Source organism: Bos javanicus, chromosome 11, assembly GCF_032452875.1.
Source record: "Bos javanicus breed banteng chromosome 11, ARS-OSU_banteng_1.0, whole genome shotgun sequence".
Lineage (NCBI taxonomy): Eukaryota > Metazoa > Chordata > Mammalia > Artiodactyla > Bovidae > Bos > Bos javanicus.
The window spans coordinates 14,361,466-14,374,632 of record NC_083878.1 but is presented as its reverse complement, the minus strand read 5'-3'; the positions used below and the strand labels follow the sequence as shown (position 1 = coordinate 14,374,632).

General features: G+C 42.2%; 1 protein-coding gene across 8 annotated transcripts in view; it reads left to right on the top strand.

Annotated features, from left to right (window-relative positions):
* The window catches only part of XDH (xanthine dehydrogenase), a 106,811-nt gene that overhangs the window by 37,852 nt on the left and 55,792 nt on the right, over positions 1–13,167 (top strand). For 3 of the 8 annotated variants that reach the window (XM_061432011.1, XM_061432012.1, XM_061432010.1), the window contains exons 1-2: positions 7,659–7,789; positions 12,875–12,932. In XM_061432011.1, coding sequence (XP_061287995.1) covers positions 7,748–7,789; positions 12,875–12,932 — 100 coding nt within the window. In that variant the 5' untranslated portion in view covers positions 7,659–7,747. The other 5 variants (XM_061432014.1, XM_061432016.1, XM_061432013.1 and 2 more) reach the window with 5 other exon arrangements.

Genomic DNA, 13,167 nt, shown 5'->3' with positions numbered 1-13,167 from the left:
GACGCAGGGTAGCTCCTCTTGGCCATTCCTGCGCCATCGCAGTCTGGTACTCTCGGCCACTGCCCCTGACCTCGGGGCACTATTTGCTTAAAAATAGTTTATCCAAAAAAAAATAGTTTCTCCAGATTTTTGTTGAAATCTTTACTTGAAACTAGGGTTTTGCTAAATTGAGGATGGGAATTCATTTAATGTCTATATTGTTTTTAATAAATGTGGAAACATTAATTGCTAAACAAGTCTATGTTTACCTACCTTTGTCTTTTATTAGAGAAAAACTGAAGATGTTTGGTTTATTGAAAAGACATCTTATACCACATTGAGAGGAATTATGTTGTGAAAATATGTATGTTTCTAGAAGTTATGGAATATGTATGCAAACACGCCAATCAGGAAATGCTAATAAAACAGACAGCTTGCAATGATTGGTTCTTGATTTTTGCTAGAGATGACACTACCCTTATGGCAGAAAGTGAAGAGGAACTCAAAAGCCTCTTGATGAAAGTGAAAGAGGAGAGTGAGAAAGTTGACTTAAAGCTCAATATTAAGAAAACAAAGATCATGGCATCTGGTCCCATCACTTCATGGGAAATAGATGGGGAACCAGTGGAAACAGTGTCAGACTTCATTTTTTGGGGCTCCAGAATTACTGCAGATGGTGATTGCAGCCATGAAATTAAAAGGTGCTTACTCCTTGGAAAGAAAGTTATGACCAACCTAGATAGCATATTAAAAAGCAGAGACATTACTTTGCCAACAAAGGTCTGTCTAGTCAAGGCTATGGTTTTTCCAGAGGTCATGTATGGATGTGAGAATTGGACTGTGAAGAAAGCTGAGTGCTGAAAAATTAATGCTTTTGAACTGAAATGTTGGAGAAGACGCTTGAGAGTTTGTTGGACTGCAAGGAGGTCCAACCAGTCCATCCTAAAGATCAGTCCTGGGATTTCTTTGGAAGGACTGATGCTAAAGCTGAAACTCCAATACTTTGGCCACCTCATGCGAAGAGTTGACTCATTGGAAAAGACTTTGATGCTGGGAGGGATTGGCAGCAGGAGGAGAAGGGGACCACAGAGGATGAGATGGCTGGATGGCATCACTGACTTGATAGACATGAGTCTGGGTGAACTCCGGGAGTTGGTGATGGACAGGGAGGCTTGCTGTGCTGCGATTCATGGGGTTACAAAGAATCGGACACGACTGAGTGACTGAACTGAACTGAAGGTTCTTAAGGGTTAACAATAGTAATATAATTAAACCTACTAGAAACAATAAGAAAAATATTTCAATATTCAAGGAAAGTAGGATGTGATTCCGATAAAAGAAGATATGAGGAATGTAAATGCATTTTGTTAAGGTAAAAAGAAAGTGATTTTGTCCAGAATCTGGTTATTTCTAAATGAGAAAGAAGATAGACAAATTTAGATATGGTAGGCTGTGGGTGGTTTGTGGAAGAGGTGACCTGAGAAAGGATAGTGGTCAGGACTAGAATTTGGTTTTCTCTGTTAGGAGGACAAAGTTTTCTCAGAATATTGATCTGTTTTGATAATGGATTGTGAAAGGTCTTTTTTTTTTTTTTAATACATTATAGCAATCTGTTGTCCTTCTGTATTTGCCTTTGAAATATTTTATTGTCACTTTGCTTAAATTAATGACTAAATGTTTTTCCACGGTGACTTATTTGACTAAAGGTTTTAAAAAACCTTTTTGACATTTTGAAAAAATTTCCCATGTTCAAATTATAACTAAAGTCTTTTGGTTTAGAACTAATTTTGAAATATGTTTCTCTCCTAAACTAATCCAGCATGTTGTCATGGGAAGCATTGTCAAAGAAAAAGTAACATTCAGCCTTCTTTATGTTGTTACTTCTTTATGTTGTTAGTAAATATGCAAAATAAGTGTCCCAGAAATTTTTATGTGAAATTCCTGGAAGTCGTATATGTCCTGACATGAAATGTTATCTGTTATCAAAATTGAGTCTATACTAAATAAGGAAATGGCAACTCACTCCAGTATTCTTTCCTGGAGAATCCCACGGACAGAGGAGCCTGATGGGCTACAGTCCATGGGGTCACAAAGACCAAAGTCATGACTGAAGCCACTTTCATTTTCGCAGAGATTGAACTCGAGCATCAGGGAAGTGCCCAGTTTGCTCACATGTGAAGGCAACAGCAAAAGAATCTTGAAGATTATGTTATGTATAAAGTCCATGCTACTGCAGCGAAAATTAACTTCTCATTGTCAGACTTTTGCCATCCTGACATCCTTGTAACATGGCAAATGTCTGCTCCTAACTCAGAGGAATTAAGATGAGTGAGGAATAGCTGTAAATTAAATAGTTGGGCCGTGGGAAACTCAAGTTGACTGCTTGGCTCTTCCTGGATTCCTGGCAAACTCCACTTTTCTTTTGATGGGTTAGAGCTTCCCCTTACAGCAAGGCTGATGCCCTCACAATGACAAAGGAACTACTGGAAAATAAATGTGTTTTCTACTTGGGGTATATCGTCCACAGTCTCCCTGGGCCAATTCTATGAGCCTTAACAAAAACCTTGCAAACTTCTTGAGATGATCACTGACATTATCACCTTCCATCATCAGGCAAGAGTAATAAAACTAAAGGAAAAATTGGGTTTAAGCAAAACAAGAATGAGTTCTATGGGTTGAATGAACTGATAAATAGAATAATAATTTTAGTGACTTTGTGATCTGAAATATTACTGGCTTTTTATCTTTCTTTTTCAGATATAAGGAAACATTTCCCCTAAGCTAATTATGAAAGTGAAAGTCACTCAGTCGTGTCCAACTCTTTGCGACCCCATAGACTATACAATCCATGGAATTCTCCAGGCCAGAATACTGGAGTGCGTAGCCTTTCCCTTCTCCAGGGGATCATCCCAACCCAGGGATCAAACCCAGGTCTCCTGCACTGCAAGTAGATTCTGTACGAGCTGAGCCACAAGGGAAGCCCAAGAGTAATGGAGTGGGTAGCCTCTTCCTTCTCCAGCATATCTTCCTGACTCAGGAATCAACTCCAGGTCTCCTGAATTGCAGGCAGATTCTTTACCAACTGAACTATCAGGGAAGCCCAAGCTAATTATGACTTACACCAATTTGGTAAATTAAACCTTTGTAGTCAGAATGAAAACTTTTGTCTTTCCTCTCTACCTGTTTCCACCAGAATGTGGAGTATTCTTAAGTTCACGATAATAGTTACTCGCACAAGTTTAATAAGAATTTTTTCTCCTTGTATTGATTGTTGTTGTTTAGTGGCCAGGTCTGACTCTCTGTGAACCCATGGATGGCACCACGTCAGCCTTCCCTGTCCTTCACTCTCTCCCGGAGTTTGCTCTAACTCATGTCCACTAGTCAGTGATGCCACCCAACTATCTCCTCCTCTGTCACCCTCTTCTCTTGCCCTCAATCTTTCCCAGCATCAGGCTCTTTACCAATGAACCAGTCTTTGCATCAGGTGGCCAAAGTATTGGAGCTTCAGCTTCAGCACCAGTCCTTCCAATGAATATTCAGGGTTGATTTCCTTTAGGATTGACTGGTTAGATCTCCTTGCTGTCCAAGGGACTCTCATGAGTCTTCTCCAGCACTAAAGCTTCTAAAGCGTTAGTTTTTCGGCACTCAGCCTTCTTTATGGTCCAACTCTCACATCTGGACACGTCTACTGGAAAAACCATAGCTTTGACTGTATAGACCTTTGTTGGTAAAGTGATGTCTCTGCTTTTTAATACACTGTCTAGATTTGTCATCAGAGACGGCAATGGCACCCCACTCCAGCACTCTTGCCTGGAAAATCCCATGAATGGAGGAGCCTGGTGGGCCACAGTCTATGGGGTCGCTAAGAGTCGGACAGGACTCAGCGACTTCAGTTTCACTTTTCACTTTCATGCATTGGAGAAGGAAATGGTAACCCACTCCAGTGTTCTTGCCTGGAGAATCCCAGGGACAGGGGAGCCTGGTGGGCTGCCGTCTATGGGGTCGCACAGAGTTGGACATGACTGAAGTGACTTAACAGTAGCAGCAGATTTGTCATAGCTTTCTTTCCAAGGAGAAAGCAGCTTTTAATTTCATGGCTGCAGTCACCATCTGCACTGATTTTGGAGCCCAAGAAAATAATATTTGTCATTGTTTACACTTTTTCCCCATCTATTTCCTATGAAGTGATGTGACTGGAGGCCATGATCTTCGTTTTTTGAATGTTAAGTTTTAAGCCAGTTTTTTTCACTCTCTTCTTTCACCTTCATCAAGAGGCTCTTTAGCTCCTCTTTGCTTTCTGCCATTAAAGTGGTGTCATCTGCATATCTGAAGTAGTTGATATTATATTAATAGCAAGACACAACTGGAAACATTGGCTATATTACCATGGCTTTGACGAAAATGTCATATTTGGGAATATACTTGAAATAAAGTATGCTTTAATTAACAAATGTCTTAAAGAGAATAATGTGTGTATATTATGCCAGCTACTCTCAAATATTAAATGTCATACAGATAACTTTTGGAAAACCTGCAAAAAAAAAAAAAAAAAAATCCATGCTTTAATACTGTGTTAAGAAAGCTTCCAGTTAACAAAGCTGTCAGTGAGATTGTTTGTGCTCCCTGGAGTTTTATCTTTGCATGTGGCTTTAGAACTGACCCACCTTCTCAGAGATGGGCACATAAATGTCTTTATGGTAAATAAAATAATTATGTTGACTGGTACATAATGCTAGCCCATCGTCTCTGTAGAAGGCAATAGATGAACCTTCTTTCTCTTTTCATTATGGAGTCAAGAGATCCATTTTAGCAGAATACCAAGATAGCTGGTGGCAAAGTCTTTGGGGAATCTTGATTCTTAGTGCAGGAGTATATGTACACAGAGAGATGATTAGGAATCTATCAGTCACTTTTGGTCAAAGGACAAAAGGACAAAACTTGGCAGAGGACAGTGCAAACAACAGTAGAGCACAACAGACATCCCTCAACCACTTAGTCCAAGTAGTACTGGATAACAGGGCTGCCTTAGATTTTTTGCTGGCTAAACAAAGAGATGTTTGTGCCATTGCTCACATTTCTTGTTGCACTCATATCAACACCTGAGGAAAAGTCGGTTATACATTTAGAAAAAAAATTGCAAAAAAGCTAAAAGATGTATGGGAAACAGATCCTTTAAATAATCTGGTTACAGTCCATCAGTAATAGGCAATTTGTTTCAGCTTGCTTTACAGAGGATTATCATCGTCATAGTATGCGTTGTTATTCTTTTCCTAGCTGTCAAGGTACACGTGATATGTACTGCTCTTTGCTCTAAGCTGACTGCTAAAAGCACATGTACAATGTTGGAGCAACAATTTGATATAATTGATAATATATCTTATAAAATGTTTACCCATCATCATATACCTCTGTGTTTACTTTGTTCCATTAATCAATTACCTTCCCCAGTAATGAGAATGATTGGGTTTCCCTGGTGGCTCAGACGGTAAGGAATGCACCTGCAATGTGGGAGACCTAGGTTCAATCCCTGGGTTGGGAAGATCCCTTGGAGAAGGGAGTGACTACCCACTGCAGTATTCTGGCCTGGAGAATTCCATGGACAGAGGAGCCTGGAAGGCTACAGTCCATGGAGTTGCAGACATGACTGAGAGACTTTCACTTTCAATGAGAGTAATTCGGCAACTCTTTTCCTATAAAAAATAAAAAGAGAGGAAGTCCTAGCCCTGAGAGACCTGTGGGTAGGGAGCAACTACTCTGGCATCAAGGGACAAAGAATCTGGTCATCACTGCTTTCTGTTCAAAGATTTTGTTTGATCAGAAAAGGGAAATGATGGTGGAAATATTCACATATGGAGGCATGAAGAAGCCATTCTGGCTTATCCATGAATTAACTTAAACTTTATCCTAACTAGGACAGCCTGTTTTGTGACCTATTAAACATATGTTGTACATCTGCTTTAACAGTAAGAAAAACTGGGTCTGCATTGACTAGAGTGAAACTGTCTATTTTAAAGATAAATGCCTCCTTTCCTAAGACACCAGTTCTGGTGCTTCTTGGGTGATAAGCCTTCTTTCCCAGGCACCAGGGCTTTCCTGATTCCCTATGTGTGTGCTGACCTGTCTTTTTTGAAACTATGAAGAAATGTACTCCTATCATGGTAGATGTTTTTATTTTTTTCTGACAAGATATAAAACTTCCCCAAACCATGCTTTTCTGGAACTGTTTTTCAGAACTATCGGAGAAACTGCCTCCTGAACTGTAGGCCTCAGTTTGGCTCAGATAAAACTCTCTTTTATTATTGTTATTGTTGTCATTATTATTATAGATTGATTACTGATGATTGCTGTCACCAAGACATATCTCCAGGCATTGCCAAAAGGCTCCTGGGATGGGCATCATCTCTTCCCGGGTAAGAACTACTGTTTCATGTTGACCAGTCATCCCCGTTTGCCCTGGACTGAGATACGTCAAGGCTTTAGTGCTAAAATCAAGACATCTGGAGGCAAACTGGGAGGATCAGCCGCCCAACAAGTGGAATTTCATCTCCTGCTTAAGTGGAGGCTGTTGTGAGAGGGGCATTGATTGATCTCATGGTGGTTGTCCTGCCAGTCTTTGGTTTCTCTAAGTTACTTCTGTACAAGCACGTCTGCTTTTCTCCCTCCTTGTATCCTTCAAGGGGTATAGGGAAAGTGACCTACCTCAGAGAGGCTAGCGGAGTAGGAAACCAGAGAGAATGCTGGTGTGTATGTGCGAGTGTCAGAGCCAGAGACAGAGAGCTGGGAGGGGCATTGGGGGGCTGGACTTTAGAGCCCATTGGTGGTGTCAGGTAGGTGATATGCATGTGTGTTTATACCAGGAGTTGATGGTATAATACCAGCTCTGTATTAATTTGGCCTATGACTATGAGATAGGCACATCTCATTTGGTGCAGTATTTTAAAATATGTTTATGAGTTATTCTGACAGTTTAATCTATGGTGTTTCATGGAGAGAAACAAAAGGGAAATCTCATAAATGGTTTGTTTTAAGGATTATTTTTATTGTGCTGTTGAGAATGCATTTGCAACGGAAAAAAAAAGTTCGGTTGTTTGCCAATTTACAAAGCACTTCCCAAATACATCATCTATCCCTCAGCCTTTTGCGCTTGATGTCATTCATTCGCCCATTTACAGATGAAAATCAATGAGTTCTGAAAGTGAGAAGAGACCTGCTGGAGTCAAATGCCAGAGTTTGCATCTGAAGCACTGGACTCTGCCTCTGGTGACTCCAGACTCCTCCAGCTCTGGGAGAGTGAGCCCTCTGTTACGTGCTCAGTCTGGGTCTCTATAAATAAATGGCGAGATGGCTAGTGTGGACTTGCAGGATGTGACTCATCTCTACTGCCGACTGTGACCATGACCATGGCCCCTCTCCCTTCTCTGTCTTCAAGTAGGGGGATGAAGCAGTTGCCATGTGGGTGAGGCCTAAGACTCTCGGTCGTCTAGCACCAAGGCTGTATCCACCGTGTCTTCCTCTGTGCTCTTGGACACACATGTTGGGGGTGTGATGAGCTGTGTATGGCTGTTTGGATTTTCCTTGATTATGTAAACTGGTGGCTTGTGCCAAGAACATTCCATTCCCCAAAGCTCTGAGCTTGGTCCCTCCCCTGGGCTGACTTCATTTCCTTTTTGGGGGAGGTGTATTTGTCAAGTTGCCGGGCAGTGAGGCAACTGGCAGTGTCTCTCGGGTGTGAGGTACCTGGAGTTCAGGGACCCCCAACCTGTTGACAATGACAGCAGATGAATTGGTTTTCTTTGTGAATGGCAAAAAGGTAAGCAGAAGCTGACTTTTCCTCTGGTTTCCCTGATCCCTGGGAGGAATGTTTGTCCTCTCTATTTTGGGTTCTCACTCACTTGTTCACCTTCTCTCTTTCTCTTCCTTCAAAGCTATTCCTGAATTTGGGGTATCACTGGGGAGAGAAGACTTTCTCGGGTCTAGAACCCAGTCAAGATCTTCATGAGGCAGAGGAGCGATGGGGAGGGAAGAGAGAAGAGGGGTATATGTGAGCACTTCCCTTCTCCAGGCTCCCAGCCTGTAGAGATGCTGGCACCAAGCTCAGAAATGTGGACAGGGTTCTCAGTGAGATTGGAGGTCACCCACCCCACCTCTATTTTGGTGTTTAATCAAATGTATCCTAAGGCTTTTGTTGCTTTCTTTACTGAGAAAAGCAACAGGAATGTGTTTTCTTGTTAATCTCAGGGTATAACGTGTACACAGCTTTGATTCTGAAATTTCATCCATATCAATGTAAGAGCTCACTTGCGTGAGGACATATACTGACATCTTGTGGCAAGTCACAATTCTTGTTTCCTGAAGGGCATGGGTCCCCCACCCCACGCTTGGTTATATGTATAAATATTGCAAACCTCTTACTTTGATAAAAATTGCCCACTTGGATCAACTTCACTGTGTGCATAGGGACCTAGGAAAAGTGGGGATGGAATGGGGCAGAGGAGGGTCTTATGACATGGGTACCAGTCCTTGCAGCACCAGAAGGGTAAGAATCTTTGCAAATTTTAAGGCAGTTGGAGAGAGCTGTAAACACATCGCATTGTCTCCCTTGTCCTCCACTTGCCCTCCCTCCTCCTGTGCTGAGGTGCTTGCTTCAGCTCCCTGATTGGGAATGAAGTGGACAGTAAAAGGGTAGCTGTGGTTGCAGATTGAGAATGGCCATGTGGATTTTATGAGCGAGGACCACACCCAGGAGTCAGAGCAGTTTTGTTTCGCAATATTGGCAATTTTAAGTTGAGAAACTAGGCGACTTTGGAGGAAGTTTTCAAGAATTAAAATGCAACTAGTGCTGAAATTGTCGGGTGTGTTTGGGTGACTAGCAGGGGAATGCTGTGAGCTGCTGCAGTGTAAGGGGCTTCCAAGGTGGTCGCATTCACTTTCAGTGGTGTCAGCGGGTGGCCCTGGGGAAGGAGGTCCCCTGCGCTCTTTCGGGTGCAGAGTGGTTTCCCTGTGTTGACTTGCTTTCAGGGTTGGCCTCTGACAGCAAACCAAGAGGTAAGGCAAAGCTTCCACGTTGGTGGTTGTAAGATTTCTGCAGCCAAGAATTCCAACAATGCTGTCACACGCAGCAGGTACATTGGAGAGATTAAGAAACAGTTGCTGAATAGGTCTTCTTCACGTATTACTTACACAGAGGCATCTTCCGTGGCATTTTTCTAAGTGATTTTTGTAATGGGTGAGCAGCTGGATTCAGTGACTTAACTCAAAGGTTTGATGATTTATGAAGCCATCAATTCATGTGTGACAGTGCAAGGTTCTTGCTTTGGGGATGGTTGCTGCGATGCACCAAACCTAGAAAGCAGCATTTCAAGGTCAGTCTGGTTTGTTGAAAATTGTTTCCCTGTGTATTTTATTTTCACCTTAGGAAAGCAATTTAAAAATTTTTAGATGGTCTTATGGCATCAAACCCTACCATCTCTTGAAACTTTGACTAGCTCCAGTCTCTGTGATGAATATTGGCACATTTAATTTTGTAAACACGGACTTTTGAGAATCTACTGGAAAGGTGGTGAGGCAAGGCAAGGAGAGAGGAGGTGGAAACAGTGCTGTAAACCTGGACCAACCAAGGAATTCCCAGTCAAATAGAGGCGGCTGTTTCTTCGCGATTCTATTCTCAAGGTGGTCTAGATCTCTCTTTACCAGACACTGTGCAAGGAGGTTACCAAAGAAGCTGATGGAACCTGCTGACTCACTCTTAAATGTGCACTTCCTCCTCTTCCTGTTTCAGACCACTGTCTAGGACTCTTGTCTTCACTCGCTGTGATCCTGGAGAGGGTGTAAGATACAAATGATCAAATATCTCCAGAGCCTTTCTGTGGTGGTGACAGGCCTTGGTGACTATGGCTTCCACTTCCTCTGATTTGAAGTCAGAGTCAAAGGGAAAGAGTTGCCCGGTATTTTGGTATCACTGTAGTGACCATACTTTTGGCTGGAATCCTTTTTTTTTTTAATGTATTTTTAATAGGAGGATAATTGCTTTACAATGTTGTGTTGGTTTCTGCTGTATGACAACGTGAATCAGCTATAAGTATGTATATATCCCCTCCTTCTTGAGCCTCTCTCCCAACCGACATCCCACCCCTCTAGGTTGTTACAGTGCACTGAGCTGAGCTCCCTGTGCTATACATCTGCTTCCCACCAGCTATCTACCCACACATGGTAGTGCAGACATGTCAGTGTTGCTGTCTCAATTTGTCCTGCCCTCTGCTTCCTCCACTGTGTCCACATGTCCATTCTCTATGTCTGCCTCTCTGCAGTCCATTCTCTATGTCTGCCTCTCTGCAGTCCATTCTCTGTGTCTGCCTCTCTGCAGTCCATTCTCTGTGTCTGCATCTCTGTTCCTAGCTGTGGCGGGGTTGGGTTGGGCGGGGGCAGGGAGTGCTGTATTCTTGTTATTCAAACAGTCCCTCTCTGGTTAGTGAAGATGTTGACCCCTGGAGAAGTCTAGAAAATTCTGCATGGAGGGTACAGCTGAAAGTGTCCAGGAGTGATGCCCACGAGAAGCAGCAGTCAGTGATAAGTCAACATTCAGTCACCTACCCACCTACTCCCCTTGTTATCAACATTTACAAGCTCCTCCCAGGCCTGAGCCTATGGGACACACAGGCATGAGAGGAATACAGTCTCCAAAACCGGGCATTTACCATTTGGGAGCTAATGAACCGGTTGGCAGAGTAGATTGTGATCAGGTAAATTACCATATTCCAAAATGTATTTCAAAGACAAGAATCCCCACAAGATGTTCTTCTTAGATATTCTTAGACCATTTTGTTGGCACATAGTAGGTGCCCAATTAATGTGGAAAGGATGAATGGATGGATATCAAAACCCTGAGAAATCCTCTACTAAAGAAATTTATTTTTCAAACTTTGAACTTTAAAAGTTAAACTTAAAAAAAAAGTTAAACTTAGAAGGAAGTTGCAAGAATACAAAGAAATCTTGCTAAATGAATGCCAACAAAATGATATATAGGTACCTAGATATATAGATCTATAAGTACATAATTTTATATATTTAAATATGTAATTAGTTGGGATGAACATATAAAGTATAAAATTTTCTTTACGAACCATTAAGGATAAATTTCAGATATCATACTTCTTTCTCCCTTAAACTAAGAATAAGAGTATTCTTACATAACCACAATCTATTTATAAAAATCAGAAATCTAGTGTTACTATATCATTATTATCTAATCTATAGACTTTATGCAGCATGACTCCAATTTTCCTAAAAATGTAATTTATAGCTTTCTCTCCACAACCCGGGACCCAGGATCGTGCCTTGCACTTAGTTCTCAAGTCTGTTTTTGTTGTTGTTATTGTTCAGTCACTAACTCATCTCTGACTCTTTGTGACCTTATGGACTGCAGCATGCCAGGCTCCTCTGTTCACCACTATGTCCCAGAGTTTGCTCAAGTTCATGTCCATTGAGTTGATGATGCCATCCAACCACTGTCTCATCTTATGTTGCCCCCTTCCCCTCAATCTTTCCCAGCATCAGGGTCTTTTCCAATGGGTTGGCACTTTGTATCAGGTGGCCGAAGTATTGGGGCTTCAGCTTCAGCATCAGTCCTGCCAATAACTATTCAGGGTTGGTTTCCTTTAGACTTGACTGGTTTGATCTCCTTGCAGTCCAAGGGACTCTCAAGAGTCTTCTCCAACACCACAGTTCAAAAGCATCAATTCTTTGGCACTCAGCCTCCTTTATGGTCCCACTCTCACATTTATACACGACCACTGGAAAAGCCATAGCTTTGACTATACGGACCTTTGTCGGCAAAGTGATGTCTCTGCTTTGTAATACTCTGTCTAGGTTTATCATAGCTTTTCTTCCAAGGAGCAAGTGTCGTTTAATTTCAGATACCTTTTCCTTATAATTCAAGAACATGTGGGACCCCTAGTACAGGTTTCTCTAAATAAACTCTTATCACACGTCTCTCTGTGTGTGTATGTATGCTAAGTGGCTTCAGTTGTGTCTGATTCTTTGTGAACCTATGAGCTGTAGCAAGCCAGACTCCTCTGTCCATGGGATTCTCCAGGCAAGAATACTGGAGTGGGTTGCCATGCTCTCCTTCAGGGGATCTTCCTGACCCAGGGATCGAACCCTCATCTCTTATGTCTCCTGCATTGGCAGGCAGGTTCTTTACCACTAGTGCCACCTGGGAAGCCCCTTATGACATGTGCTCTCCCTTTAATCACCCCAATCATCGAAACCCTATTGTGCTTGATGATGCAAGAGGAGAAGTGAAACAGGTTTTTACAAATTTCCTTCGATGATTTCCATCAGGACCTGGCACTGCACTTTGTAAGACAAGCTTTCTATCTTATTGAACATTCTGTTCATGGGCCTTTGGTTTGAGACTTTTCCTCCATTTCTAACCCATGTTAGTGCTGTTGATTGTGATAACCCAACTCAAATATACTCTGCTATGATCACAGGCCGACCAAGTCTGGCCATCTACTGCCTAAGAGTCTACTCTCCAGGAGGCAAAGCCAGAGGTCTGTCCCTGGGGTACACAGATGTTATCCAGCAGTTGGAAATGAAATGATATACTTATCTTAAAGGGGACTTTGCCTTGATCAGCCCAGCATGGCAGGTGCCACACCTACGTGTCTGTCATGGGTCCAGAGCCCAACATGAATACAGAATTTTAGAATTTCAGGGTGTCCATTTGCACACAATTTGGCTTGCAGATAATATGTTCATCTTATGGAATGGTCAAGAAAAGTACCTTCATTTTCATGATATGTTTAACTCACCTCCATTACCTCTGCAAATTCTTGGGTGAGACAATGGCTAAGTATGTGTTTAATATAGTTTTCTTTTGTGTTTGTTTTTATAGGTGGTGGAGAAAAATGCAGATCCAGAAACAACCCTTTTGGCCTACCTGAGAAGAAAGTGTATCCTGACTTTGGAGTGAGGATGAGGGAGAGGGGCCACTGGGAACTCATTCTCTGGGCCCTAGGCCATTTACTAGTAACTGGTCTGGAGGCCATGGAGTACAGAGAAAAGAGTGCTGGATTAGGGCTCTGGATCTCTGCATTTTAGCCACAACTCTGTCACTTGGCAGCTCTCTGACCCCAGGAAGTCATTTGAACTCTGTTGGTCTGAAATTCTCAGCTGCCAAGTAAGAAT